This window comes from Lotus japonicus, chromosome 4, assembly GCF_012489685.1.
Source record: "Lotus japonicus ecotype B-129 chromosome 4, LjGifu_v1.2".
NCBI classification, from domain to species: domain Eukaryota; kingdom Viridiplantae; phylum Streptophyta; class Magnoliopsida; order Fabales; family Fabaceae; genus Lotus; species Lotus japonicus.
The window spans coordinates 76,119,102-76,143,426 of NC_080044.1; the positions used below are offsets into that span (position 1 = coordinate 76,119,102).

The 24,325-nt window shown below is 35.9% G+C and overlaps 3 protein-coding genes and 1 long non-coding RNA gene across 9 annotated transcripts; 3 read left to right on the forward strand and 1 right to left on the reverse strand.

Moving 5' to 3' along the window:
• The first annotated feature begins 910 nt into the window (after window positions 1-910).
• LOC130711054 (uncharacterized) lies at window positions 911-8,162 on the forward strand. 6 transcript variants are annotated; one of them, XM_057560493.1, is made up of 11 exons: window positions 911-1,207; window positions 1,284-1,448; window positions 2,040-2,258; window positions 2,461-2,538; window positions 3,460-3,998; window positions 4,085-4,195; window positions 4,288-4,775; window positions 6,206-6,374; window positions 6,873-7,112; window positions 7,419-7,553; window positions 7,679-8,162. In XM_057560493.1, the coding sequence occupies exons 1-11, from the start codon at window positions 1,117-1,119 to the stop codon at window positions 7,808-7,810; spliced, it is 2,367 nt and encodes a 788-aa protein (XP_057416476.1). In that variant the 5' UTR covers window positions 911-1,116; the 3' UTR covers window positions 7,811-8,162. The 6 variants fall into 6 exon arrangements, with proteins under 6 accessions (XP_057416476.1, XP_057416478.1, XP_057416477.1 ...); XM_057560495.1 differs by having other exon boundaries at window positions 2,040-2,162; XM_057560494.1 differs by lacking the exon at window positions 2,461-2,538.
• Window positions 8,163-9,117: 955 nt separating this feature from the next.
• LOC130714943 (probable xyloglucan endotransglucosylase/hydrolase protein 16) lies at window positions 9,118-17,962 on the forward strand. Its single transcript, XM_057564926.1, is given in 5 exon segments — window positions 9,118-9,132; window positions 16,270-16,467; window positions 16,981-17,174; window positions 17,564-17,838; window positions 17,841-17,962. Coding segments are annotated over 5 exon segments (804 nt in total).
• On the forward strand, window positions 11,595-15,125 carry LOC130714942 (transcription factor GTE12-like). The gene is made up of 9 exons (XM_057564925.1): window positions 11,595-11,705; window positions 12,200-13,065; window positions 13,159-13,219; window positions 13,519-13,685; window positions 13,776-13,920; window positions 14,019-14,140; window positions 14,243-14,309; window positions 14,571-14,677; window positions 14,761-15,125. The coding sequence occupies exons 2-9, from the start codon at window positions 12,340-12,342 to the stop codon at window positions 14,956-14,958; spliced, it is 1,593 nt and encodes a 530-aa protein (XP_057420908.1). The 5' UTR covers window positions 11,595-11,705; window positions 12,200-12,339; the 3' UTR covers window positions 14,959-15,125.
• A 1,045-nt stretch (window positions 17,963-19,007) lies between the features above and the next one.
• Window positions 19,008-23,007, reverse strand: LOC130715992 (uncharacterized). The gene is made up of 2 exons (XR_009011830.1): window positions 22,675-23,007; window positions 19,008-19,348 (listed from the first exon to the last, which is right to left on the reverse strand). It is a non-coding gene; the product is annotated as an uncharacterized LOC130715992 (long non-coding RNA).
• Between the last annotated feature and the right edge of the window lie 1,318 nt (window positions 23,008-24,325).

Here is a 24,325-nt window from a genome sequence, read left to right on the forward strand (position 1 = left end):
GGGCTTCGTAGTCCATGTAACTTGAAATAAATCGTCCTACTCGTGGAAGAAGTCAGTTTAGACACCCATGTCCCACATGACATAAGGCTTCACGACCAAAAACCTTATTCAACCGTCATATGGCCTCACGACCTATACGCATCTCAAACTACATCCATCCTTAATGCCTATTGGAAATTCATGAATCAACACTGGTGCAAAACTCTACATATCTCCAAAACTCCGCATGACCCCAATAAGAGATTATGTATACAACTCACATCCGGCCCAAATCATCATAAGCTTATTTTCCCACTAAGCACGTAACCCGACTAAGAGGAACAAATGCATAAGACTCACCCACCATTCACTAACTGATCGACCGGACAATACTTTTGAGTCATCCAAGGGTCGACCTTCCACCTACATAAAGAACCACTGGAGAAACCCAGGTAAGTGCATATAACCTCCCTGATATTCTCCCCTATACAAGTACGCACTTGCGTATCAATGTGTCTTTCTAGGTACCATCTTGGAAAGTCCAAGACGCACGAAGGAGGAGAACTTGTGATCAGCCAAGATCATGAAGAACACATCCAAAGCATTTGTCGGTTCCAAAAAACTAAACATCCAAATCCAATCACCTTCCGAATAATTCACAATAAAATATTATTATTTTTATAATATAATATTAAACTAAATTTGAAATTTTATAATTAAATAGGATTCATATCTTATTTTAAGATTTATAAATTAAAAAACAAATCTTAACTTTTGTTAAAACAAATCTTATCTGGAGTTAATTATTCTAATTCCAATATGATATAAAAATTATATGAAATTGAAATTTTAGGATTGCTTCCATCATTATTTGGTAATTAAATATTAATTAATTCGATTTAATTAAGGAGGTCATGCGAGTCTGAAAGAAGAATCTACAAGAGCAATCTACTCTACACGGATTGAGGAAAAGGGGGGGAGATCTGAGATGACAATGTTGTCGCAGCCGCACTCCGATTACACTCATTGATTTTCTCTCTCTTCACATCAAAATTCAAAACCCTATTCCCTTTTCCTCTTCGCGATTCCCATTGATTTCCCCTCAAGCTTCACTGTGCATGCTCTCGCTCTGAGACCATGCCTCGTAAAGTAAACTACGGACTCGATTACTACGAAGACGACGACTATGCCGACTACGACTACGATCTTGACATACAAGAACAACATGGTTAGTTTTACTTTTCAATTTACTTCTATCTGTATCAATTCTCATGTGTTAAATCCTTTTTTCTTTCTTTCTGTAGTAACAGGAGAAGGACCTGATACAAAGCAAGAGACCGTGAGACCTGGACTTTGGCCATGCCCCATTTGCACTTATGACAACGATGACAGTATGACTACCTGCGATATTTGTGGTGTTGTACGTCATTCCTTTGTTAACATGGCAACTTCTAACACTATCAAACCAGGTAATTCTGATAGATATGGGAACATGGGACTTGGAATATAAAGTTTATATATTCGTCTAGCTTTACTACAGTGATATGAACAAGTTAATAAGTGGAATCATATATACTCTATGTTAGATAAGATAAAAACTTATATGAAATTCTGGTTTCTCTATGATGTCTTAGGCCAAGCATGGTGGTAGATGACAAAAATGGAGTTATTGAAATAAAGTTGTAGTTTCAGTGTAAATAATTGACTATCGTGATGCTACGGATATGATTTCTCAGTGTTTTTGGTCGTTTGTTAGGTAGTTTCCCCTTGCTTTTTTAGTAAATGAGGATAAGGATAAATATTATAAATTTCACTAAGAAAGGGCACAGCAGGAGGACTAGGAATCCTCAATGGAGGAAAAGCTAGAACAATAATAAAATTAAATAGGCAACGATAATAAGAAAATAAAAGAGGAATTTAATATCTTTGCATATCTGAAAAAAAAAAGAGTGCGGAGGGGGCATCGAAGAATATGAGAACTTGTTTCTGATGAACAGTGCTAAGTTAAGAATGATGGACACGGAATACCTATAACCTGTTGAACAATCTCTTTGATGCAGTTGAAGACATAAGCAAAACTCCTGGAGCATCCAAGTTGGCCAGGTCTCTTTTTCAACCATTACCAAAACAGATTCCCAAAGAGCTTGAATTATTTCCTAAGCAGGATGATGGTTTTCAGACAGGTGGCAGTGACTTCTACAAGCTTGAGAATGTCCAAGGAGAATTTCATGAAATTCATAAGGCTTTTAACACTCAAAGCCATCCCTATTTAAACATAGGTCTTCACAAGTCTTGATTCAGGATGTTAGAATCGTTTCTTCCATATTTGAGTCTTACATAATAGTAATTAGAATATAAGGTCTTATGAGTTGAGGTTCAGAATTTGTTTAATGACATTCTATGTTTTAGTTCCTGGAACTCCTTGCACATGAGAGCAAACCTTAATTGTTGTTATAAAACTATGTTTTTTCCAATGCACAGATTCTTTCAAGTTTGATGGTCCATCCCCAGATGATGTGGTTTATTCTGGCCTAAGTTCTTCAAAAAAGGGTCTGAAAGGTACCCCTCCCTCAACCAATCTGGTTTGCCTCCTGAGCTTAAGTTAGAGGAAATGTGATTAATTGTTGAGAGCTAGTGACCATTGTTTTGAATCTAAGAACTCATTCTTGCCCTTTCTCTGTGGTTTACTTTACCAATCATTTTCTAGAACCTCTAAATTATTTTCTTTTTTGGAGAGAGAGAGAGAGAGAGAGAGTACTAGAAAGGAAGTGAAAATTATGAGAGGATAAGAAGCACGTTTTGGTTAGATTTTTAAGGGGAAAATTGCTTTTATTTTTCCTTTCGTCAAAAGTTCTCAGTAAACTTTTGATTATAAATTGTTTTAAATACCAAAAAAACTAATCCAGGCTCTTACAAGTTATCCTCTAAAAGAGAAAACAATGATGAAAGAAGAAAAAACCTTGAACAGGAAAACAGCTTAAAGAGAAAACTTCAAAAAAACTGGAGACTGAGTAACCAGGACAAGTCAGGAGATGTAGAAACACTACACGGGGGAGAGAGAGAGAGGAAATGGAAGCAAAGGAAAAACTCAGTTACCATTTGTGCTCTCCCTGACGTGTCTCTGCCTAAATTTTCTGTAACAATGTGTTGTTTCTATTTGCGGACAACTTTTGGATTGTTTGATGCATTATTTTTCAACGTAGATATGTTAGTATGTTAGAGTATATTATAAATTCTATCATTAAATGCTTGGCATGGTTTTCGTAAGCTGATTAATAAAAAAGAGATAATAACCTGTCTCATGTTTACTAACAATTTGTGCCATCTGTCTTCAAGTTGTATCTTTTCCAGTGTAGCTTCAACCAAAAGATTAAAAAAGAGAACATTTTAGGAGAAAAAAGTTTTTCTTTATTTATTTTCTTCATGTTTTGATTACTTGTGGATAAATTTTAATCCATCTTTTTTTTGTAATGCTTTCAGATAAAGTTGCAAACTCAAAAACTAATCAGCTTTCGTCAAGCAACAGAGAGAAAAATGAACTTTTTGCACAACCAAATGCTGAAAGTTTAGACAACTTATCATCCCTAATGCAAAAGAGCAGGCAGGGAAGTTCAGCTGATAACAAGCTGGCCAAAAATGCAGAAATTGATTTGGTAACTGGTAAAACTTCAAACAGCTTACAAGCATCTTTGGCAAAAGACAAAGGTGACAATATGAATAAAATAAATTCTTCGAAAAGGGGTACGATTGATATTCAATCAAGCAAAGAAACATTAGGTAGTTTGTCTGCACTGCCAAAAGTCAAAGAAAGTGATAAGATTAATTTCTCTTCTACCAGAGATGGAAAACCTGAAAGTGTTTCCAGCAGTTTTAACAACATGGTTCTTGATGTAAAATCTGGAAATTCTGATAGTACTAATTCTAGGGGATCTCGTCCACAAGTCCCTTATAAGCCGGAAAACTGGATGCTCCCTCAGCAATCTTCTAAAGATGCATTGTCTCAGCTGAATCTTGCAATTGTATGACAATGGCTTGTTTTTTTATATGTTCCAAGACTATATTTCTAGGAATTGATGTCTCATAGTTCTTAATTTTTCAATTGTAGGTTGGTCACGTTGATTCTGGAAAATCTACACTATCTGGTAGGTTATTACATCTATTGGGACGAATTTCCCCAAAAGAAATGCACAAATATGAAAAGGAGGCCAAGTTACAGGTATTTTCATTGTGGCCGTCATTTTTGTACTATGAGCACTTGATGCTTATAATGCATGTGCCAATTTCAGCTCCCCCTTTTTTGTTAAGCAGGGCAAGGGATCCTTTGCTTATGCTTGGGCACTTGATGAAAGTTCTGAAGAAAGGGAAAGGGGAATAACGATGACAGTGGCTGTTGCTTATTTTGACACCAAGAAATATCACGTTGTTGTGCTCGACTCCCCTGGCCATAAAGATTTTGTCCCTAACATGATTTCTGGGGCAACACAAGCTGATGCTGCAATTCTTGTTATAGATGCCTCACTTGGTGCATTTGAAGCAGGTATGGATGGTAGCAAAGGACAAACAAGGGAGCATGCACAACTTATTAGAAGTTTTGGTGTTGACCAGGTTATAGTTGCTGTAAATAAGATGGATGCTGTGGGATACTCCGAAAATCGATTTGATTTTATTCGGCAGCAGCTCGGAAGTTTTCTCCGCACATGTGGATTCAAAGAGTCTTCTCTATCATGGATTCCCATGAGTGTGATGGAAAATCAAAATTTGGTAGCATCCCCTAAGGACACTGATTTTAAAAACTGGTATGTCTCTGAATAATCTAGATGTGTTGATTTCTGTTGGTGGGCAATGACTGGGGTTATGGAATTATGACAGAATCAAAACAGAAAAACCTAGACAGTTTTCCCAATTTCTTTGCGTATAAAATTTTCAAAAAAAAGTATTAGAGTCAAACCAGTAGAGTGAGATTTACTAATATACCTGTGTAGATATAGTGATGACTTGTATTTTACTTATCTAGTTGTAGTCATTAAGAAATTGAACCAGTAATCATTTTGTATTGAATTTTCTATTCTATTTTGAAATGATCATTGGTTAGTACTAAATGTTGATCGACTAGGATCTACTACAGAAACAATTAGTGACATAGGGGCAGTTTGAGTTTGAGTCTCTCAAAGCTGATTTAGAACTGTTTAAGATAAACTACTCATAAAAAATTAGATTATTTTGTAGCTAGTTGTAAGTTATATCTTATCCAATATCATCCTAATGGTGACACAGGGATAGTTTGACAACTCAAACTTGTTTAGAACTGTTTAAGATAAACTACTCACCTATATTTTACAGCTAGTTTCAACTTAAACTTGTTTTGGTTAAAACCAACTGAGAGTTGTATACTGCCATAAAACCAATTTTTGAAACACTACTTTCTACTTAGTTATCAAACATCTTATATTTAATAACTGTCTCCATTGCACTCAAATATCACGTTTTCAGAAGTTCCCGAACACCTGAATAGTGTAAATAAAGTTGTTCTTTTCTTTTGAATGGAATTCAAGTAGCATTAGCAGTCATTGTGTAACTTTGTTATCTCTAGAAAGGCAGAAAGACTTAACTCGACTTACTTGTTACTTTTTCCCTTTTTTCTTTACTTTTTTAATATCCAACCTTGATAGAAATAGCCTTTTGGGACACCCTCGTAATAAATTTGTAAATCCCACCTTACTCTATTTTCCAAGCAGAAAAACTGACATAATAAATTTAATGTCTCATGTATAGCATCTTAAGCCTAGCAGGCTAAGGCTTAGTATGTTCTTGTTGCTACTCTGAAATCCCAATTGAGCAGAAAGAAACTTGGGCCATTATTGTTTTACTAGTATGCTGTCCATTCTCTCCTCAGTTCTCTGGTATCATATGCTCATTAGGAAAGGCCAGTTTACCCCATTCAACTTAAGCTCATGTGCATTTTGGCCCCAATACTTTGAAAATTTTATTTTCTTCCAAGCGCTAATGCAAATCGTTACACCAGAATCATGTGACCATATGTTGTATTAATTTCTTATTGAGAAAAGTTTGATTTACCGTAATCAAACTTAGGGTCATGTGCACTTTGGTCTTGAAACGTAAGTAAATCAAACGAAAGGAATGGTTGTTTGACAGGAAGTCAAACAAAATGAATTGTATGAAATTTATAGTACTGACAAGAAATGATGTTGTGTTCATTGTGAAACAGGTATAGTGGACCTTATCTATTAGAGGCAATTGACTCGCTCCAACCTCCTATTAGAGAATTCTCAAAACCTCTACTAATGCCAATATGTGATGTTATCAAATCAACTACACTGGGACAGATTTCTGCTTGTGGTAAACTGGAAGCAGGAGCCCTTCGGAGTGGATCAAAGGTATAGAATTTGGTAGAGTTATGGCTATTACTGATAAATTGAATGAAAAATTCACATTTTTAACTCTCCAAATCACAAGTGTTTTGTGCTGATCTGAAATTAACCGAGTTCTTCTAGGAATTAACAAAGTGGGAGTTTTAGTCTCTACGTTTTTATTGTGTTCCTTACTTTGACAGCATGTTCATTTTAGTCCATTAATTTGCAAATGACATCAAGCTATTTGTTCAATTGCTATCCTAATGGTGAATTTCCATTCAGATTTTTCCATACTGCTGTCCTTTTCAATCTTGTTTCATTTTTGCAGTCTTTGGATGGTTTGTATTGATGTGATTGGAGATGGGGTTTTGTTTATATAGCCTGGAAATTTAATCTTTTTGTATGTATTGGGTTACTGTATGATCGAGTAGTGCATGGAACGAAATCACATACTTAAATTCTTCTTGGACATGATGAAATGAAACTATTCCTTTCTATAACTGTATTTTTTATTTATTGTAGGTCTTAGTTATGCCTTCAGCTGTTGCGGGAACAGTACGCTCATTGGAGCGTGACTCTAATGTCTGCAATATTGCTAGAGCTGGAGATAACGTAGCCGTAACGTTGCACGGTATTGATGGAAGTCATGTGATGGCAGGAGATGTACTATGCCATCCTGACTACCCTGTTGCAGTTGCTAAGCATTTGGAGTTGAAAGTGCTTGTCTTGGATGGTGCAAATCCCATATTGGTGGGAGCTCAGGTGTGTAGTACTTTAAATATGACAACATTCTTTGCACTTTCTTTTCTAACTTCTGTTTGAAAAAAAGGCAAACCTGGTGCCATTAAGCTGCTGTGCTATGTGCGAGGTTCAAGGAGGGGCCGTACCCACGTTGTGGGTCTAATTTAGGCAGCCCTACCTCGCATTTTTGCAAGGGGCTGATTCCACGGCTTGAATCTGTGACTGAAAAGTCACTTGGCAACAAACTTACCATTGCACCGAGGCTCGCCCTCTTCTAACTTATGTTTATTGGGGAAAAAAATCACTTCTCTTTTTCTATCTGTGCAGTCAGAGTTTCATATACACCATGCAAAGCAACCTGCTAGAGTTTCGAGAATATTGTCGGTACTTGATCCCAAGACTGGTAAGGTGACCAAAAAGTCCCCTCGCTGTCTCACTGCAAAGCAAAGTGCAGTCATTGAGGTGAATAAACAAAGCAAAACTTTTCTATTACTCTATTTCAATGATCATCCACGAATTTTTTGTTTTGCCTACATTGCTAAGGACACAGAAAACATGGAATGACTTTTATTGTCTCTGTTTTTCAGGTGACTTTGCAGGAACCGGTATGTGTTGTAGAGTTCTCTACTTGTAAAGCTCTTGGAAGGGTGTCCCTCAGATCATTAGGAAGAACAATTGCTGTCGGACTTGTAACAAGAATAATTGAAGAACAAGAATAACATGGAAACGTTCTGAGCACACCATGTTTGCTGTTCCAGGAAACATGTTTGTTTGCCATCTTAGACTAGATTAAGTTATGCTGGCAGACAACCGGAAGCTATGTGACTATTGTTGAGGTTCTTGGGTCAATATGCGAAATATGTAAGCAATAAGAATGGTTAAGTTATTCTATTTTTTTGATGTTAATTTCGCCCCCTGTGTATCATAACTCATAAGAGTGTTCCTCTTCAATAGTCTGGACTTGTGTACTATAGCAATTTTGTTGGAACAGGAAAGCATGCATCCGTTGGATGTAATTGCTTTTATTTTTTGATAATGCCTAATGTTTAGCATTGATTGATCTGATCTATACATGGATAATCAATATATTTCATGTTTAAATTTTGGGGTTGGAAACCATGAAAAAGTCCCCTCATTTTTCGTGGGAGCTGGGAAAGGCTGTTCTGTACTTAGACAACCTTAACCGGCTGAGCCGAATAAAATCATTATTGTCCACTTCGAGCCTTTTTATTCTCAAAATGAAACTAAGGAAATTGCATTATAATTGTAAATGTTGATTTCCAAATTTAACGATTCTCGTCAAGAAAAATTGTAATATACTAAAAAGGATATAATGCAATTTCCTTAATTTCATTAAAATATCTCATTTTAATCTAGAAACGATCTAACATTATTTTAGTCATCTCATATATTCAAAGAAAGTGCAATGATATATCTTGTAAAATAATTTTTTTATTTCATTAAAATATAAGTAAATCATGCAACAATACATCCAAGGAAATAATCTATATAATCTTCATAATTATTAGTACAAATTATATATTCATGTACAAGTTTAATATACACCTATGTACAAAAAAAGTTTAATATACACCTATATATATGATCCTCATAATATCCATGTAAATTCATAATAAATCCAAATATATACTCATCCAAAATTTAATTAATTAAACTAGATTTAATGATAAAGTTTAATATTTATTTAAAAAAATATCTGAAAAGGAAAACTAAATCAATTTACATTAATCTAAATTTCGTGATAAACTAGATTTCATGAGAAAGCTAGTTTCAAGCTACCATTCACCCGTATATGCATATCTCGCATGAAAGGGAAAATTTTCTGGATTTGATTATTTGTATATATGATGATTTCAAGTTTTTTAAGATGTGAAATGGTTCATACTTCATATGATGATTCGAGGTCACTTTCCTTAAGCAAGCACGGTGAACAAAACTAATCAATAAAAAAGAAAAGGATTAAGCAAACATGATAACAATAAATTTTTTCTTACTTTAAGGATACATGGTAAAATTTTCTGTATGAAATACACTTGATAATAAAGCTTTTTTCACATATCTTATATACATGTGTTAAATTCAGAGAAATATTAGGCGGCTGTGGTGAAGATTAATGATATGTCTATGAGTGTGTCTCCGAAGATGTAACTCTTAACTTAAGAGCTCAATCAAACATTTAAGGCCACCATATGTAACAATATAGCAATAAATATATTATATTAAAAAAATCCATGCATCGCATTACATACTTCCTAGTAAATAACATAGTAGAAAAAGGTAATTCATTCATAGAACTCCCAAAAAAATTCTAAAAAAAAAAGAACTAATTGTTTTTCCCTAAAATTATAAAGTAATGAAAAACTTGCAATCTTAGAATCTCAATATAACGATCAATTTTTTTTATTTTTTTTTCTTTTTTGGTGGTGCCTTAGAATTCATTGTATGATGACTTGATTGTCCAGGCAATGAATATTGAGCGGGGAAAGGGGGTAGTTCGATAGGTGACGCGCTCCATTGTTCGAACAAAGAGTTCACAGCCGGGTCATGTGGAGTAGCACTCCATCGTTCAGCCACAGAGTTCATGGCTTGATAATGTTGATCAGCAGCACTCCATTCTTGTTGAGGTGAATATTTCGGGTGTTGAACATGAGGCGAATGCGAAGTGAGAGTACTCCATACTTGTTGATGTGAAAAAAACGGAGGCTGAACATCAGGCAAAGAGTGTGAAGCAGTGCCCCATGTCATAGCTTGGTGGTTGAAATGTGGAGCACGCTTGCTATTAGACATAACTGGGAAGGCAGGTAAATCACAGTGCATGCACTTAGTGCGACCAGGTTCCGCGGGCATTTGCCCACAATTGGAACACAAATAATAACCCTCCATGAATGTGTAATCCTTGACTAATTAAACAAGGAAAAACTAAAGGTAAGGGGATTTAGGATCTGAGAAGAGAAGAAAACACAAATTTATAGAGTTTAGCTGAAAAAGTTATAATTGTAAATATTAATTTTCCAAATTTTACGATTCTCCTCAAAATAAAGAAATATTGTAATAATATACTAGAAGGATTTTATGTAATTTCCTTAATTTCATTAAAATATCTAATTTTAATCAAGAAACAATGTATAAATATTTTAATCATCTCATATATTCAAAGAAAGTGCAATATAATATATCCTGTAAAAATACTTTTTTAGTTTCTTTAATTAATATCCATGTAATTCAATGATATCCATGTAATTCAATGATAAATCCAAATATATACTCATCCAAATTTAAATCAATTAAACTATATTTAAATATATATACACAATTTTTTCCGGTGCACATATTAAATCATGACTGTCTAAATTATTCAAGGTACCGATGTATAAAAAATAATATTCAAGGTAAGTATTGAATAAAGTCTTACTAGTCTTAGATAGCTCAATGATATTATAACATGTGTTATGAGTTAGAATTTCTTAACTCATTACCCAAATTTTTCGTATTCACGTACCATGGAAGTTGGTTTCAAGCTAACATTCACCCGTAGAGGCAAACCTCCCATGAAAGGGAAAAATTTCGGTATCTAATTATTTGTATAAAGTTGTTTAAGTTTAAGATGTGAAATGGTTCATGGATGACTGGACATAATGGACTAGTACAGAGAGGTCGGTGTCGAGGTAAATTTTCTTAAGCAAGCACCATGGACAAAACTAGTCAATCTCTTACTTTTTCTTCTTCGGAAAACTAATAAAAGAAGAAAACTACGGAAACGACAGAAAGTCCTTTAACAGGATCGTTTCCAGCTCCATTTCAAGTCTATCTACCACCCTGATTGCGCTGGTGGACTTCGAGCTCCTTTCCTAGCAAGCCAATCAACCACACAGTAACCCAAGCTATGTGTTTGCATTAGGAGATAGTAACATTAAGTTCCAACATTTTAGGAATTTTGACAAACAAGATAATGATAGTCTTTTTTGTTTAACCATACGACTAGTGTAAAAAAAACCCATACAAATATGCTATTGAAACAATCATATTCGACAAGAATATGGTAAATATTAAAAGTCTTCCAAATAGTAAGAATTAATAATCTTTATGTATAGAAAGAGGGAAAAATAATACAAAGAACATTGATTTGATATATATAATATATTTGTGTAATCTAACAAATGAAAAAAAAAAATACTTGCACATATATACTAATAATTGTTAATTAAACTTTGTTATATTTTTTTTACAAGAGGAAAGAACTTCAAGTTATAGTTTAAACAATGAAACTAAATAAGAATCATGATCATAATAAATAAGAAAACAAATCAATATGAATAGTAAAAAAAAACGAATCTAATCTATCTTAGTTTTTTATACTATTGTAAGATATCTTTAAGATATTGATCGTTTTTAACAGTGAAGCAAAAAAATCGTGAAGCGTAAAAGTTACGCAATGGCGCGTGAGCGCGTGTAATTTGGCGCGTCCTTTGATAACCTATAAGAACAAGAGCGCGTTCTTTTAGCGACGATAAACCCAAAACCCTAAACCCTCACTCTGGTTTTTCTCCTAATTTCTCTTCCTTTCTTCTCCATCTCTCTCTCTCGTGAATTCAGGTACATTGTTTCATTCAAATTTCTCGTTAATTTTATGTACCTTTTCTTTCTGATTCTGAATTCGATTTTATGCCGAAATTGGGGTTTCTTGGTTTTTTTTGGTGGGTTTTTTCTTCTATTTGCAGAATTCCCAAATTGAAATCACATTGATTGAATATATTTGTATGGGTTACGTTAATTTTTTCATTTGGGTATGCACCAATTGATTTTTTGCTTTACTGGGTCGATGTCTGCTACATGATCATGTGTGTTTCCGTGATAAAAATCCTTAATTTTTTCATATTTGTAGTCGACTTGTATGATGCCATATTTTAACTCTAAGAAACCCTAAATTAGTTATGTGCCGATTTTGAAATTGCCGAAGTATAGACACTTTTTGGTTTTGATAGTTCCATACAGTATCTTTTTGTGATATGTACATTTAGCTTGAATTAACAAGTAAATAGTTGTTGTGTTTTTTTGGTGATACTGATGTATTTTCGTTATTGTTGCAGAGATTACTGCTGTGTTCTTTCTTTCTGGAATTTATTTGGGGCATCCTAGGTAGCTAGCTTGCTTCCCAAGTAACCATTATTTGTTGATGCCTTTGCCTCTAAGGACATCTCCGTCACGCGGTGTTGTTTAGTTCATCATCATGATGGCATTTGAAACAATAGCACCGAATATGAAAGTAAATCTCCGGTTACCCCCCAAAAAAATTGGAGTTGGTTATGGGACAACAAAGGGTGAGCATGGAGAAAGAGTATCGCGTGTTGATGAAAACAGATGCTGTAGTCCAAAGAGAAAGTTCTCTGTCTCAGGTTCTGTCAAGAGAGGACCTCAAGGTTGTACTGAGGGACAAAAGGTGAAGAGGCAGAAGATGGATCGGAGAGTATCACTGCAATGTGCTAGCATTCTGAAGAGTCTGACATCTCATAGATATAGCTGGGTTTTTATTAAGCCTGTGGATCCTGTAGCATTGAACATTCCAGATTATTTCACAGTCATCTCTCGACCCATGGATTTAGGCACAATCAAATCCAAGCTGGAGAGAAATGTTTATTTTGACATTGACGAATTTGCAGCTGATGTAAGATTGACCTTTTCCAATGCCATGACATATAATCCTCCTGGTAATGATGTTCATTTAATGGCGAAGACACTCTCAGGATTATTTGAGAGTAAATGGAAAGATATAGAGAAAAAATCGAAGTGTGAAGGTGAGCATGGAAAAAGCATGGCAGAAACAGTTAGGAATACTGAGAAAAAAATTTGTAATGCAACACACCTCCTGCAAAAAGATAGCTTCCCCAAAAAGTCACAAGCACCTGAACTGAAAGGAATTCAGAAGATAAGTTCATTGGCTGGAAGACATCCTAAAGTAAGTTTTGTAATGTTCTATCTACCTCTGGCCACATATTTATGTTTGCATCTTCTGTTTGTTTAACGTAGTTTCATAATGTTTTGTTTATAGGAGGAGGTTCCTAAGTTGTCTCAGATTCCTCGCAAATTTGCTGGGAAAGACTTGCGCAAAGGTACTAAACATTAAAGGGGTTGTTTGGGAGTGTTTTATGTTGGGGAAGGGGTGGTGGAAGCTCAGATTTTTCATTTTATCTTGATAATTTTTTAGAATGTAAGTTATAGGATGATAGATAATATATACTTAATGTCCTAATACTTTATTATTATCATCAACATTGTATAATTCTCTTGATTTAAAAATTGAAAAATTGTCCTTCTCTCCTATCTCCTTCAAAACCCCCTCCCAAACAACCTGTAGTACTGATATATGGCTATGTGAAGGATCTAATAGCTGTGTCTTTTATGGGTAAAGATAAAGGAGATGGAAGACATCCTTCTTCTGGCTCTGGAAAGGCATGTCCTACATTGGGTCTTTCCACATGCAAGTGCAGTATTTGTGGTGACACCCCTTGCGTATGTGCATCTGATAGTGATCTAACACGTATATCTTCTGAAGGATCACAAGGAAGAGATTTACATGTATGTGGCGCTGACTCATTGAGACTGGTTTTAATTAAACCAATATCTTTTACATGCAAATCTAAGAAGAAATTTTGTATCCAATTGCAGGATGACCAGGCGCATCGTAAATTACCTTTGCAAAGGAAAGCTAGACTTGATTCTTATGGTGAGAAGACCATGAGTCATGATGGTGCACATACATGTTCTAGTTTCCAGCTTACAAAACCTGCTACTGATGCAGCTTCTGGGGAAGGTCAGCTTCTCTTCCATTAATGCTTAACTGCTCCTGCATTTTATTCTGTGAATTGGTAGATACTAATTTCCATTATATGTTTTTCCTTTTCTTTGTAGTATGGAGCACTCCTGTTATTGATGTTCAGATGTCACCTAAAAAGGCTCTCCATGCTGCCATGCAGTTAAGACGCTATAGAGATACCATCTTGAAAGCAAAACAGAAAATGTATCTTGATCATGTAAGCTTATGTGGAGAGGAGAGGGTATATCGATTATAGTTCCATATCTTTGTGTCGTAAAATGCAGCTTGATTCCTAACTATTTTTGCTTTCTATGTTCAGGGTTATAAAAGTGATTCATGGAAAATACAGCAGGAAAAGGAGAGGTTGGAAAAGATGCAACGTGATGGTAAATATAACATCTCTTCCTACTTGGAAAACAAAATGCTATTTGGTGTTACCATTGTTTTCAAACTTAATACTCATAATTAAGCATTGTTTGTCTCCCCAAATTTTTTAAACCTTTGACTTCAATGTGATATTGACACGTGCACATATTCCGATGTTGCATAAAATAGTTTACCATTTGCGTTATTTACTTGAATTGTGATTTTTAAACCATGAAGCTTTCTTTCTTGGCGTCTAATGTGAGTTGGTTAATATGCTGCAGAGAAAGCCAGAATTGATGCCCAAATTAAAGCTGCTGAAGTTAAGGCTAAGCAAGATAAGCAACGAAGAGATAAGAAAAGAGAAGCTGCCCGAATTGCAATACAAAATGTATGTTTGTTTCTGCATCTCTTTTAATAATTTTCCATGCTCAACTCACAATATAAAATTGACTATATTATTATTACTTTTAGATGGATAGAACTGCAAAGATGGAGAATAACTTAGAGAGTCTGAAGGAGCTTGAATCGTTGAGTGGGGGGAAGTTATATTATCCCAGCCTGGGCAGTAGTCCCCTGGAGCGGCTTGGTTTTATTATGAAGGATGAGTACATTAGCTTAGATGAAGACGAGGTTCTGAATGATATAGAAGAAGGAGAGATTTTGTCTTGAAGGATTCAGGATTAGGCAGAAGTTTTTCTTGGAAGATTCGAGATTGTTATTTCTGATATATCATTTGTTTATTCTTCCTTTTTTGGTATGGAAACAATCAGTGTAAATATCAAACAGTGAGATAGGTTCAAGTAAATAGAATCAAGGCATTACATCTTTTTGTCCGACTTAGGTTATGTTTGGTTTGGAAGGAAAAGTGAGAGGAAAGAAAGGAAAAATAAAGGAAAAGGAAAGAAAAAAAGCGGAAAGTGAAATGTTTTTTTAAGTTGTTTTTTTTGGTAGATTGGAAAATTATAAACAACAGCAAAAACAAAAAGATGGCCTAGCCATGCTCCAGCGCGCAAAGGACCTCTTTTGGAGGAGTTCCCCACGTTTTCAACCTCGATATATCATTTAGCCTCAAACTAGCAAGTACATCTGCAGGTTTGTTTCGCTCCATTGGGACATGGTGGAAGGTAAGCTCCCACTCTTGTTGGATCAGCACCCTCGCTTCTGCTATGTAGGCTGCACAAGCATAAAGATTGAGCGAAGTTGAATTGTAAGGCAGTTCACCACGTCCAAACAATCCATCTCACACACTACTTTCCGCGCACTGGTATGCCGCGCCAAAGAAAGGTCGTGGATAACAGCTAGAAGCTTAGCTAGATAAACATCTTCAATTCCCTCAAAACTAGAAAAACCAATTATCAAGCTCCATGATGGTTACGCAACAAGCCGCCACAACCCATAAACGACGAACCCTATTAAAACTCCCATCCGTGTTCAGTTTAAACCAGCCCGTCGGAGGTGCATGCCAAATACTAGTATTAGGGACCGGAGAAGAATCGTCCCCAAGAGGCACAGTTGTTGAGATATCATGAAGGATGCTCCTATGAACAAAGTGTAGTGGCCAGACTTCACTACCCAACATGTTATTTCTCTATCGCCAGATTCACCAAAGATTATGAAGGAATCGAACAGAGTCTGAGTGCTCAATGATAACAACCATCCAGTCTCAAGTATCAAAAGTAAAAAACTAAGGAAATAAATCACAACTAGATCGGATCCATACCTCTTTGGAATGAGGGCAATCTCTCAAACATGTCTGCCGAAGGATGTGAACAACGCATATAAGCTGGACTAACCACAATATTTTTTAAGTTTTTTAGTTATTTTTTTGGTAGGTAAATAAAACAAGGAAAGAAAAAATAAGCAGAAAGCGAAACATCGGGCTAACCCCGAACTACGATCAAACAAAGGAGACCCCATGGAATCAGCTAACAACAATTACTCGCATCATTCTTCTTGTGCCCCTTTGGAGTTCTTGATGAGGGCAATTTCCATAAAGACATTGACATCACTTGGGGTGAGCATCATGCAAAGATACTAGGAAGCAAAGCGCTAGTCCTTTCTCTTGACCAGTCCTCTGGCTCTAGCTTCAGATCCAAGCCAGAATATCTGTTTGGGAGAACAGACATGCAGCTTAAACTTGTCTCTGGTAACTCAGCTGGCACAGTCACTGCATATTATGTGAGAAAACTTATGCTTATCTAAAAAAAAAAAATGTGAGAAAACTTATCTTCTCCCATAATAATTTTTGGTGGTGTTTATATATTAGTCCTGATAGGTAAAAATACAATTTATTTGCTTTGCGTCCATCCAACCTGCTAATGCGTATGTCAGACGGATGCCAAGGAAAAATTGTATGTCCTCTTATCTTTTTCCTTTATACATAGTGCATGTTAGGTCTATCTTTTGGACAACTCGTAATTGCATGAGATGGATACGCGGTTTTGGCCTTGTATGCCATTCTGCAGTATTTACCAAATTATATGAGAACTACTTGAACACACTTGAATTGAATGCACTAAACCAAGCAACATTAGATTACTACATAAATCTTTGGAGCACATAAGTATTTTTCATTTTCTATTTTCAAGTGATAAACTGATAAGGAATCTAGCTAAGCTTATTGCACTCAACTGAAAGCACTACACAAGAATCTCTCTTTAACTTGTTAGTTTTGACTGTTTTGAGGTGCAGTTATCTTCTGAAGGGCCAAATCATGATGAGATAGATTTTGAGTTCTTGGGAAATATCAGTGGAGAGCCTTACATAGTCCATACCAATGTCTACACCCAAGGCATAGGGAATAGAGAACAACAGTTCTACCTTTGGTTTGACCCAACAAAAAATTTCCACACCTATACTATTGTGTGGAAGCCTCAACGCATCATGTAAGAAACATATAGCTTTCCTTGTCCAATAGTCCTATATCATCACGTATCTAAAAAAATTCTATAGATCTTTTCTTTATATGAACATGTGTTTAGATAAAAAGAAAATTTGCATGATCTTTTAAGTCAAACATGAAACTACCAACGGACAGTTGATACATTTAATACATGTCTTATTCCTCTTAAGTAAGCTCGGGCTCGAGTCATGTAAACAGAAAAAATCTTTGTTGGGAGAACTAGCCCCATCATGATGTGGCTGTTTTTTACTCGAACAGATTGCTTCCCGTTGAGATACTTGTAGAACACCAAAAAAGCATGAAACTATCTATATTCCAATTATTAAATGTATCACTAATCCATTGATCTTCATGTTTCAATATATTGGTTAGTTTCTTGGTAGATAACATTCCTATTAGAATGTTCAACAACTATGAAGGGAGGGGAGTTCCATTTCCTAGCAGGCAGCCCATGAGGCTATACCCCAGCTTGTGGTGTGCAGATCAGTGGGCAACTAGAGGAGGACTTGTGAAAACCAATTGGTCTTTTGCTCCTTTCAGAGCTTACTACAGGAACTTTGATGCTAAAGCAAGTATTTGGTGTAAAGGCTCATCCTCTTGTAATTCAAACTCAGCTACCATGAGTGACAATAGTTGGCAAGCTCAAGATCTGATGGTAATGGTAGAAGAAGTCTGAGATGGGTGCAAAAGTATTACATGATTTATGATTACTGCAATGATTACAACCGATTTCCCCAAGGCAGAAATCGTGAATGCAGGCTTTCTAGATGAATAATGTTATGTTCACACCTCTAAAATGAGGTGGAGAGAGGTGGAGGATGAGAGAGATAGGAAGAAAAGAAAAAGTAAGAGAGATAAAATATGAGATGTGATAGATGTTAAGAGGAGAGAGATAGAAATAAAAAGAGGTGGAAATGAAGTGTTTAAAACATGAGGTGTGTATATATCATTGTTGTTTCTAGATTCTCCTAAGTTGTGTTTGGTACATAAAATGGAAATTAATTTTATTTAATACATGTTTGGAAATCCTTGAATTTGACTGAATTTGATTTAATGTTGTTTTTGCCTGCTTGAACATATAGTTTATCTTAATTTATTTGCTCATCTTACACATTATGATTGAGGATAATAAAGAAAAATGATCAAAACAGAGTGAACTCTTCATTTGTAAGGTGTTTCATGCATAAAAATTGATCAACATATAAGTTGAAGCCTTATTTTATGCAATAAGTTTCCAGCCTGGAAATTCATTTGAATTCAAATTAGATCAACTCCAAACATGGCAATTATTATTTTGAACTTTCAATTGAATGAAAATATTTCTTGAGTAATTTTTAATGAACAAGTGATATAGCACTTAAAAGCTCAAACTCCACATAAAAGAAATTAAACAGACATGACAAAATGAGTTTAAGGGAACACCTTTAACACTTGAAGGTTCAACCTTTCACTGTGGCAATTTCAACCAGAGTGAAGAATAAAATTCCTGCAGACGGTACAGGCTTCTTAATTTTGCAAGAGTGTGTTCACAACAATAGAAAAGATACATGCTGATCATGAAACAAATGAAGCATAATCACCAGTTTTGCATGTAATGAACTCAAAAGGCAAGAAAGTTTTTGGTTTTCTGGATAACACAGCTTGTGCTTTAGAAACCTTTGATCTGCACTCTGAGATGTTCACTCACAAGAAGAATTCTTTACAGATGTTAGAGTCTGAATTGGCTTTTAAGGCGTCATATAGAAACAACTCATGTTTGAATAAGGTTGTGACTTGTGAGAATACATGTTTGAGAATGCTAACAAATTGCAAAATATGCAAGATAACTAAGTGCAAGGGTGCTGCAAAATCAATTAAAGGGGGGATTTCATGCCAATATCTAGATAACTAGAAGGACATAATGTAGACATGTTCAATAGGTTGCTATTTATAGCAAATTGATGATGTTCAACAAATGATTGATCCGGTCTACATCATATCATGTACAAAAAATTCAATATAGTACATATAAATTAAACTATCAGGACCGATGGCTTCATTCCCAATTCCAATGGTGTATTAATCCATAACACCAATACCTTCAAGTGCCAATGAAGCATTCAGGTGTTACCAACGAGGATTGAATCCTTGCAGCAGGCACCGTTAACTCTTCCATGCCTGAAATTCATGAGAAGTTGTTAGGACAAATTTCAGAGATAAAGCAAGATTGTCAGGGAAAAGAAAATTGAGACCAGATTGTTGGCTTTAAGGATCTTTTTATATAAAATAATAATATTTAGAAGAGGGAAAATACAGAAAAAACAGGAGTAATAGAAATCCTTGAAAGCAAAGAGAGGTAATCAAATTTCCAGTTCCAAGCCATCTCATTCGCAGATCTAGCTGTTTAACAGGTCAACAGTAGACGAGCTTCTTCTTACTTTTGCACGGCAGAGCCGCTTAGTGTTACACATCTCTAGCCTCAACTTCACTTTCAATTTCGCTACCCAAGAACAGAGGGACCTCTTCCTTTAATTGCAGAGGCTTTCTTTGCTGTAGTGACCACCTTGTGATCGGCTATGCCACCAACTACTTTTGGGGGGTGGCGACTTGCCGCCGGCAATTCATTGCATTAGTAATCTTACTGAGAACTCCCAGTAAATGTTATTAATGGTGGATGGCGGCTCATCAATGCAGGCCATAAATTCGCCACAAATATATGGCGAATGGCGTCGCAGACTATGGCAGACGCGTGGAAATATCATAAACAAATAGTATAATACAACTGAAAATCAACCCAACAATGGATGGTTGTAGTGGGAGCAGACTGTGACCCCAACCAGGCAAACTTTGTTTACGATGTCAAGAGATCAAATCCTAATATTGTCACTCTGGTTAGAGCTTTACATAACCACCACCCTTAACCTTAAGGTCACAACTATGCTTGTGGGAATTGCTGGTCTAAGACCCAAAAAACTGTAGAAATAAAAAAGTGAAAAGCACTGAACAAAGATCAATGAGGACAGAACAAAGATTCAGAGTACATAGAGGAATAGAGAGAGGTTCAAGAGAATATACAGAAATAGAGACAGGGAAGAAGGGAAAGAGATGAAAGAATCAGAGGAAGTGGTCTCAACAAGGAAACATAGAGTCAGGAGCAGAGAGATTACCTGAGAAAACCAAAACATTCATTTTCTAGAGATGGGTTGTTTGTCACGGATGGTCTCCTACTCTCCTTCACTGAATGTGGAGGAGGTGTTCAGTCAAATGGATCTAATTCCAATGTTGGGCTTTTATTTCCAGAAGAAGACGCAGATGCAAAAAACGTGAGCAGGACATCTTTAGAGTTCCAATGTCTAAAACGCGTTCAATGCACATTGAATGGTCTCTGGAAAGTCGGAAACTATCTATTAGAATTTGGGTTAGGTCTAACTCTACCCAAAAAGCTAGCTTTAGAGGCGAGGATTGCTCTACCTTCTATAAACACCAATAAACGGATCTAAGATAGACTCTGATACCATATTAGAATTTCAGTTAGGCTTAACTCTACTTCAAAAGCTAGCTTAGGGGTGAAGATTGCTCTACACTTTATACACACGTATTTGGCTATATCTCTAGTCAATGTGAGACTTCTCAACACTATCACATTCATTTTACAAAAATCGAGTATCTGGTGATTTTTCCGTAATATACGCTCTCACCACCAAAACCACTATTGCAAAAGCAGCCGACATGGGCTTCCATGAGAAACTAACAACAAAGCATGCATAAAATGTTGCTTTTTTATACCTGCTACACAGTATTGCGTTGCGCCTCTACTTTAACAACAGCTCAACCATCAAGACAAAAGACTTGACGTCAAAGGCATCTTTACATTTCCAAAACAGTTTATCAAGAACAAATCTAGAAATGGGGGCTAGAAAATGAGAAAAATATTTACAAGAAAACACTCCAAATGAATCCGAAGTCAAAATTCTCATCTCAGGATTGGCAGAAAGCTGAAACGAATAAAATGAAATAAGAAGGTATTCTAGCTTGATAGTTTTTCTATCACTTAGAAAATATATGAACTGGAGAGTTAAAGACAGGAGAATCTTGAAAAGAAAGCTTTAAATGGGAAAGTTATGCAAAGGCGAGGTAAAAACTCAAAGAACCTCTCAAACATCCTTCCCAATTCACAAATTTGACGCAAGAACCATAACCCACGTTTAGAGAAACTATTGATCCATATATCCCAGAAAGATAAAAAAAAGTAAGTAGCTTATGGCATACTCAAATTAAGTAATTTCCATTTTAGAATCCAGTGTACTTTTTTATCTATTTGCTCCATTCTATTTAAGATTATGAATATTCGATGCTTTAGGTACTAGCATCACAACACAGATTTGGTAGAACTTGCAACCAGACAGCTTTTGGAGGATCAAGTTGGGCCAAAGTTATAAATAGCATCCAGAATTAGTTTCATGTTTTTGGTAACAAAGTAACATAATTTCTTGGTTTGTTATCAATGAAGGCTTGGTCTAATTGTGAAATTAGAATCACAAAATTGCCTTATCAGGCTTGTTAGTATTATTTTAAAAGATATAACAAAATCAGTATAAATGGGTTTAAGCAATCTTCAAGGAAGCACAGGCAAAAGATAACAATTATAATCACCTTTCAAAATTTTCACCAGTTACCCAATTTCACACAATATTTTGGGCATAGTCATCTATTAATAGTAGGAGATAACAAATGGAAAAAATAGGATTCATGTAAGGATTTGTTGTGGTAGGCCCTATGACTCTTTGCATTACCCATCTACCATGTAGGCTTGCAACATAAAGTAACATATTTCGTATTTACCTCCTTTCCAATAAACTTTCCCTTCCTTACATAGCACAAACAATTCAACAAGCACTTAGTTCTCCCTAAGCCAACATAATGAATCAACACTACATATATTTTACCCGTTTGGACGCAAACCAAATAGCACTTATGGGAGCTTAATTAATGCATTTTCTAGATTTGCTCCAATAGGCTCATATCCAAACGGGCTCATAACCCACAAGAGATGGCATAAACAATCAATTTTTTTCACCACCTTGCAATCATTAGTAGCAAGATAAAGAGAACTTCAATCTCTTTGCTAAGATCCATATATTTGAACAAGCAATGAAGTAACTTCCCCGCACATTACTAATCAAAGAAACATCAAGGAATAAACTAAATCAAATCTTTGGACAAAAAAAAAATGCATGCTCTAACAACAATAGCTACATAAGAATACCATAGGAGAACTAATGGTAAGTTGAAAATGGACTTGAATTAGAAATGCTAGTAATAAACCCAATGGGACACATTAAAAGGTTTAAGCACATACACAAACAAAACAAACCCAGAACCAAATAAGGACCTTTACATTAAAACTAAAGAAAAAAATGAAAAAAGAGCACAGCTTGAAGCAACATAACCAAAACCCTATTGGAATATAAAATGGGTAAGAAGGAGGAGGGGAAAAAAGGTACCTTTTAAGCAGAAACCAAATGTTGAGGAGGTGGGCACAGTAACAGAAAATGCCATGGCAAGAGTGAGCATTCACTGAAGCACCAGATTGGCAAATTTGTGGAGAGGGAAGAAATCGGAGACAGCTAGAGAAAACTGGAGCAAAGAAGAGAAGAGGCTTTAAACTTACATTACTGCCACCAAAAAAAGAGAGAGAAAGTGAAGGGTTCTTGCTTTTTCCGTATTCCGAGGTAATGTGTTTGGTTTGAAAATGAAAAACCCAACACTTTCTCTTCTTTCTGTTGTTGTGTTGGCATGTCATGTGTCAACCCCACCTGGTATCTTTGGGGCCACAAATTTACCCACCATTTTCAGAGTCATATAGAGAATTTAGAGATAGAGTGAAAGGTGTAATAAATAAATGGGTTAATCCTCTAATTGGTCCCTGTGGTTGTGTGACCGTTTAAAATTAGTCCCTCCCGTAAAATCTAAGTCCTCGTGTTTGAAAAAGTGTGTGTAGCAGGTCCTCGCCGGAGGGACTAATTTCCACACACTTTCCAAACACGAGGACTTAGATTTTACGGGAGGGACTAATTTCAGACGGCCACACAACCACAGGGACCAATTAGAGGATTAGCCCTAAATAAATAAAAGAAATATAAATAGAAAGTGAGTGAAAATATGATGTAATAGAAAATAATTTTGAGTATAAAAAGTTGTTTCAAATATACAACTTTGAGGCCAATTGTAACATTGGAGTACCCCATTGTTGGCCCAAAATGTTTGGCCCAAAACGCATGGGGCAGTCGAAAATGGACCAAGGGAATTAAGAAAAAATGCCAAGTTAAATAGGTAGCTGAATTCGACAAAGGGACACTGGTAACCGTTGCTACAAACACGGGCATATTTAACACGTGCAGCATTGGCTGAGTCAGTTAGGAGAGCATGTGTTTCTCACCACGATGGCTAATTACGTGGCCAAGAAGCAGTTGAAGAACACGACCCTCACCACTACGCATGGAACTTCCAAGGCAAGCATCAGATCGTGGGGGAATCAGACCCACTAACCCATCCAGTAGGGAAGAAAACCGCCAAGGACACGCGGGACATGGAGCTCTATAAATAGAAGAATCTAATTCAGAAAAGGGGTTCCCAACTCAGCTCTAAAAATCACTACAAAGCTCTCATGTCCGCATCAAAGAGACTCAACAAGCCTAACGTGATCATGGAGGAATATGTTGTCGAACCAACCGTTTACAATTCCTGCACTTAGATAGTTTCGAATTTATAGTCGTTTTTGCTTTTGTTAGATTTACTGTCGATTTTATGAGTTTGGATTGATGTAAAGCTTTTCAATTAGTGAATTTTATCTTCAAGCACTTTTGATTGTCGTGCGTTTTGCTTTCGAATCTTTATTCCCTTTTACCCTTTTGACACACGGTTGTCGAAAAACTCGGTTTCACACACGCTTTGACAAGACGTTTTCCCAAAAGAACCCTTAATTCGCAAAACTCTTAAACTTTTTCCAGTCGAACTTAGAAGATGTTTGTTTACCAAATATCACGGTAAACACCCATCTTTAGTCCAAACAAGTTTTAGAGCTCCCTCCTTTTCACTTCAACATTCTTAAGAGGAGGGAGAGGTTTGGGGGAGAGGCTGGAGAAGGTTTAAGTA

Coding starts and splice junctions, on each gene's coding strand:
- LOC130711054 (XM_057560493.1), top strand. CDS start 1,117: ATGCCTCGTAAAGTAAACTACGGACTCGATTACTACGAAGACGACGAC. Junction 1,449..2,039: donor TTCTAACACTATCAAACCAG/GTAATTCTGATA, acceptor TCTTTGATGCAG/TTGAAGACATAAGCAAAACT. Junction 2,539..3,459: donor TTCAAAAAAGGGTCTGAAAG/GTACCCCTCCCT, acceptor TAATGCTTTCAG/ATAAAGTTGCAAACTCAAAA.
- LOC130714942 (XM_057564925.1), top strand. CDS start 12,340: ATGATGGCATTTGAAACAATAGCACCGAATATGAAAGTAAATCTCCGG. Junction 13,686..13,775: donor CACAAGGAAGAGATTTACAT/GTATGTGGCGCT, acceptor ATCCAATTGCAG/GATGACCAGGCGCATCGTAA. Junction 14,678..14,760: donor CCCGAATTGCAATACAAAAT/GTATGTTTGTTT, acceptor TATTACTTTTAG/ATGGATAGAACTGCAAAGAT.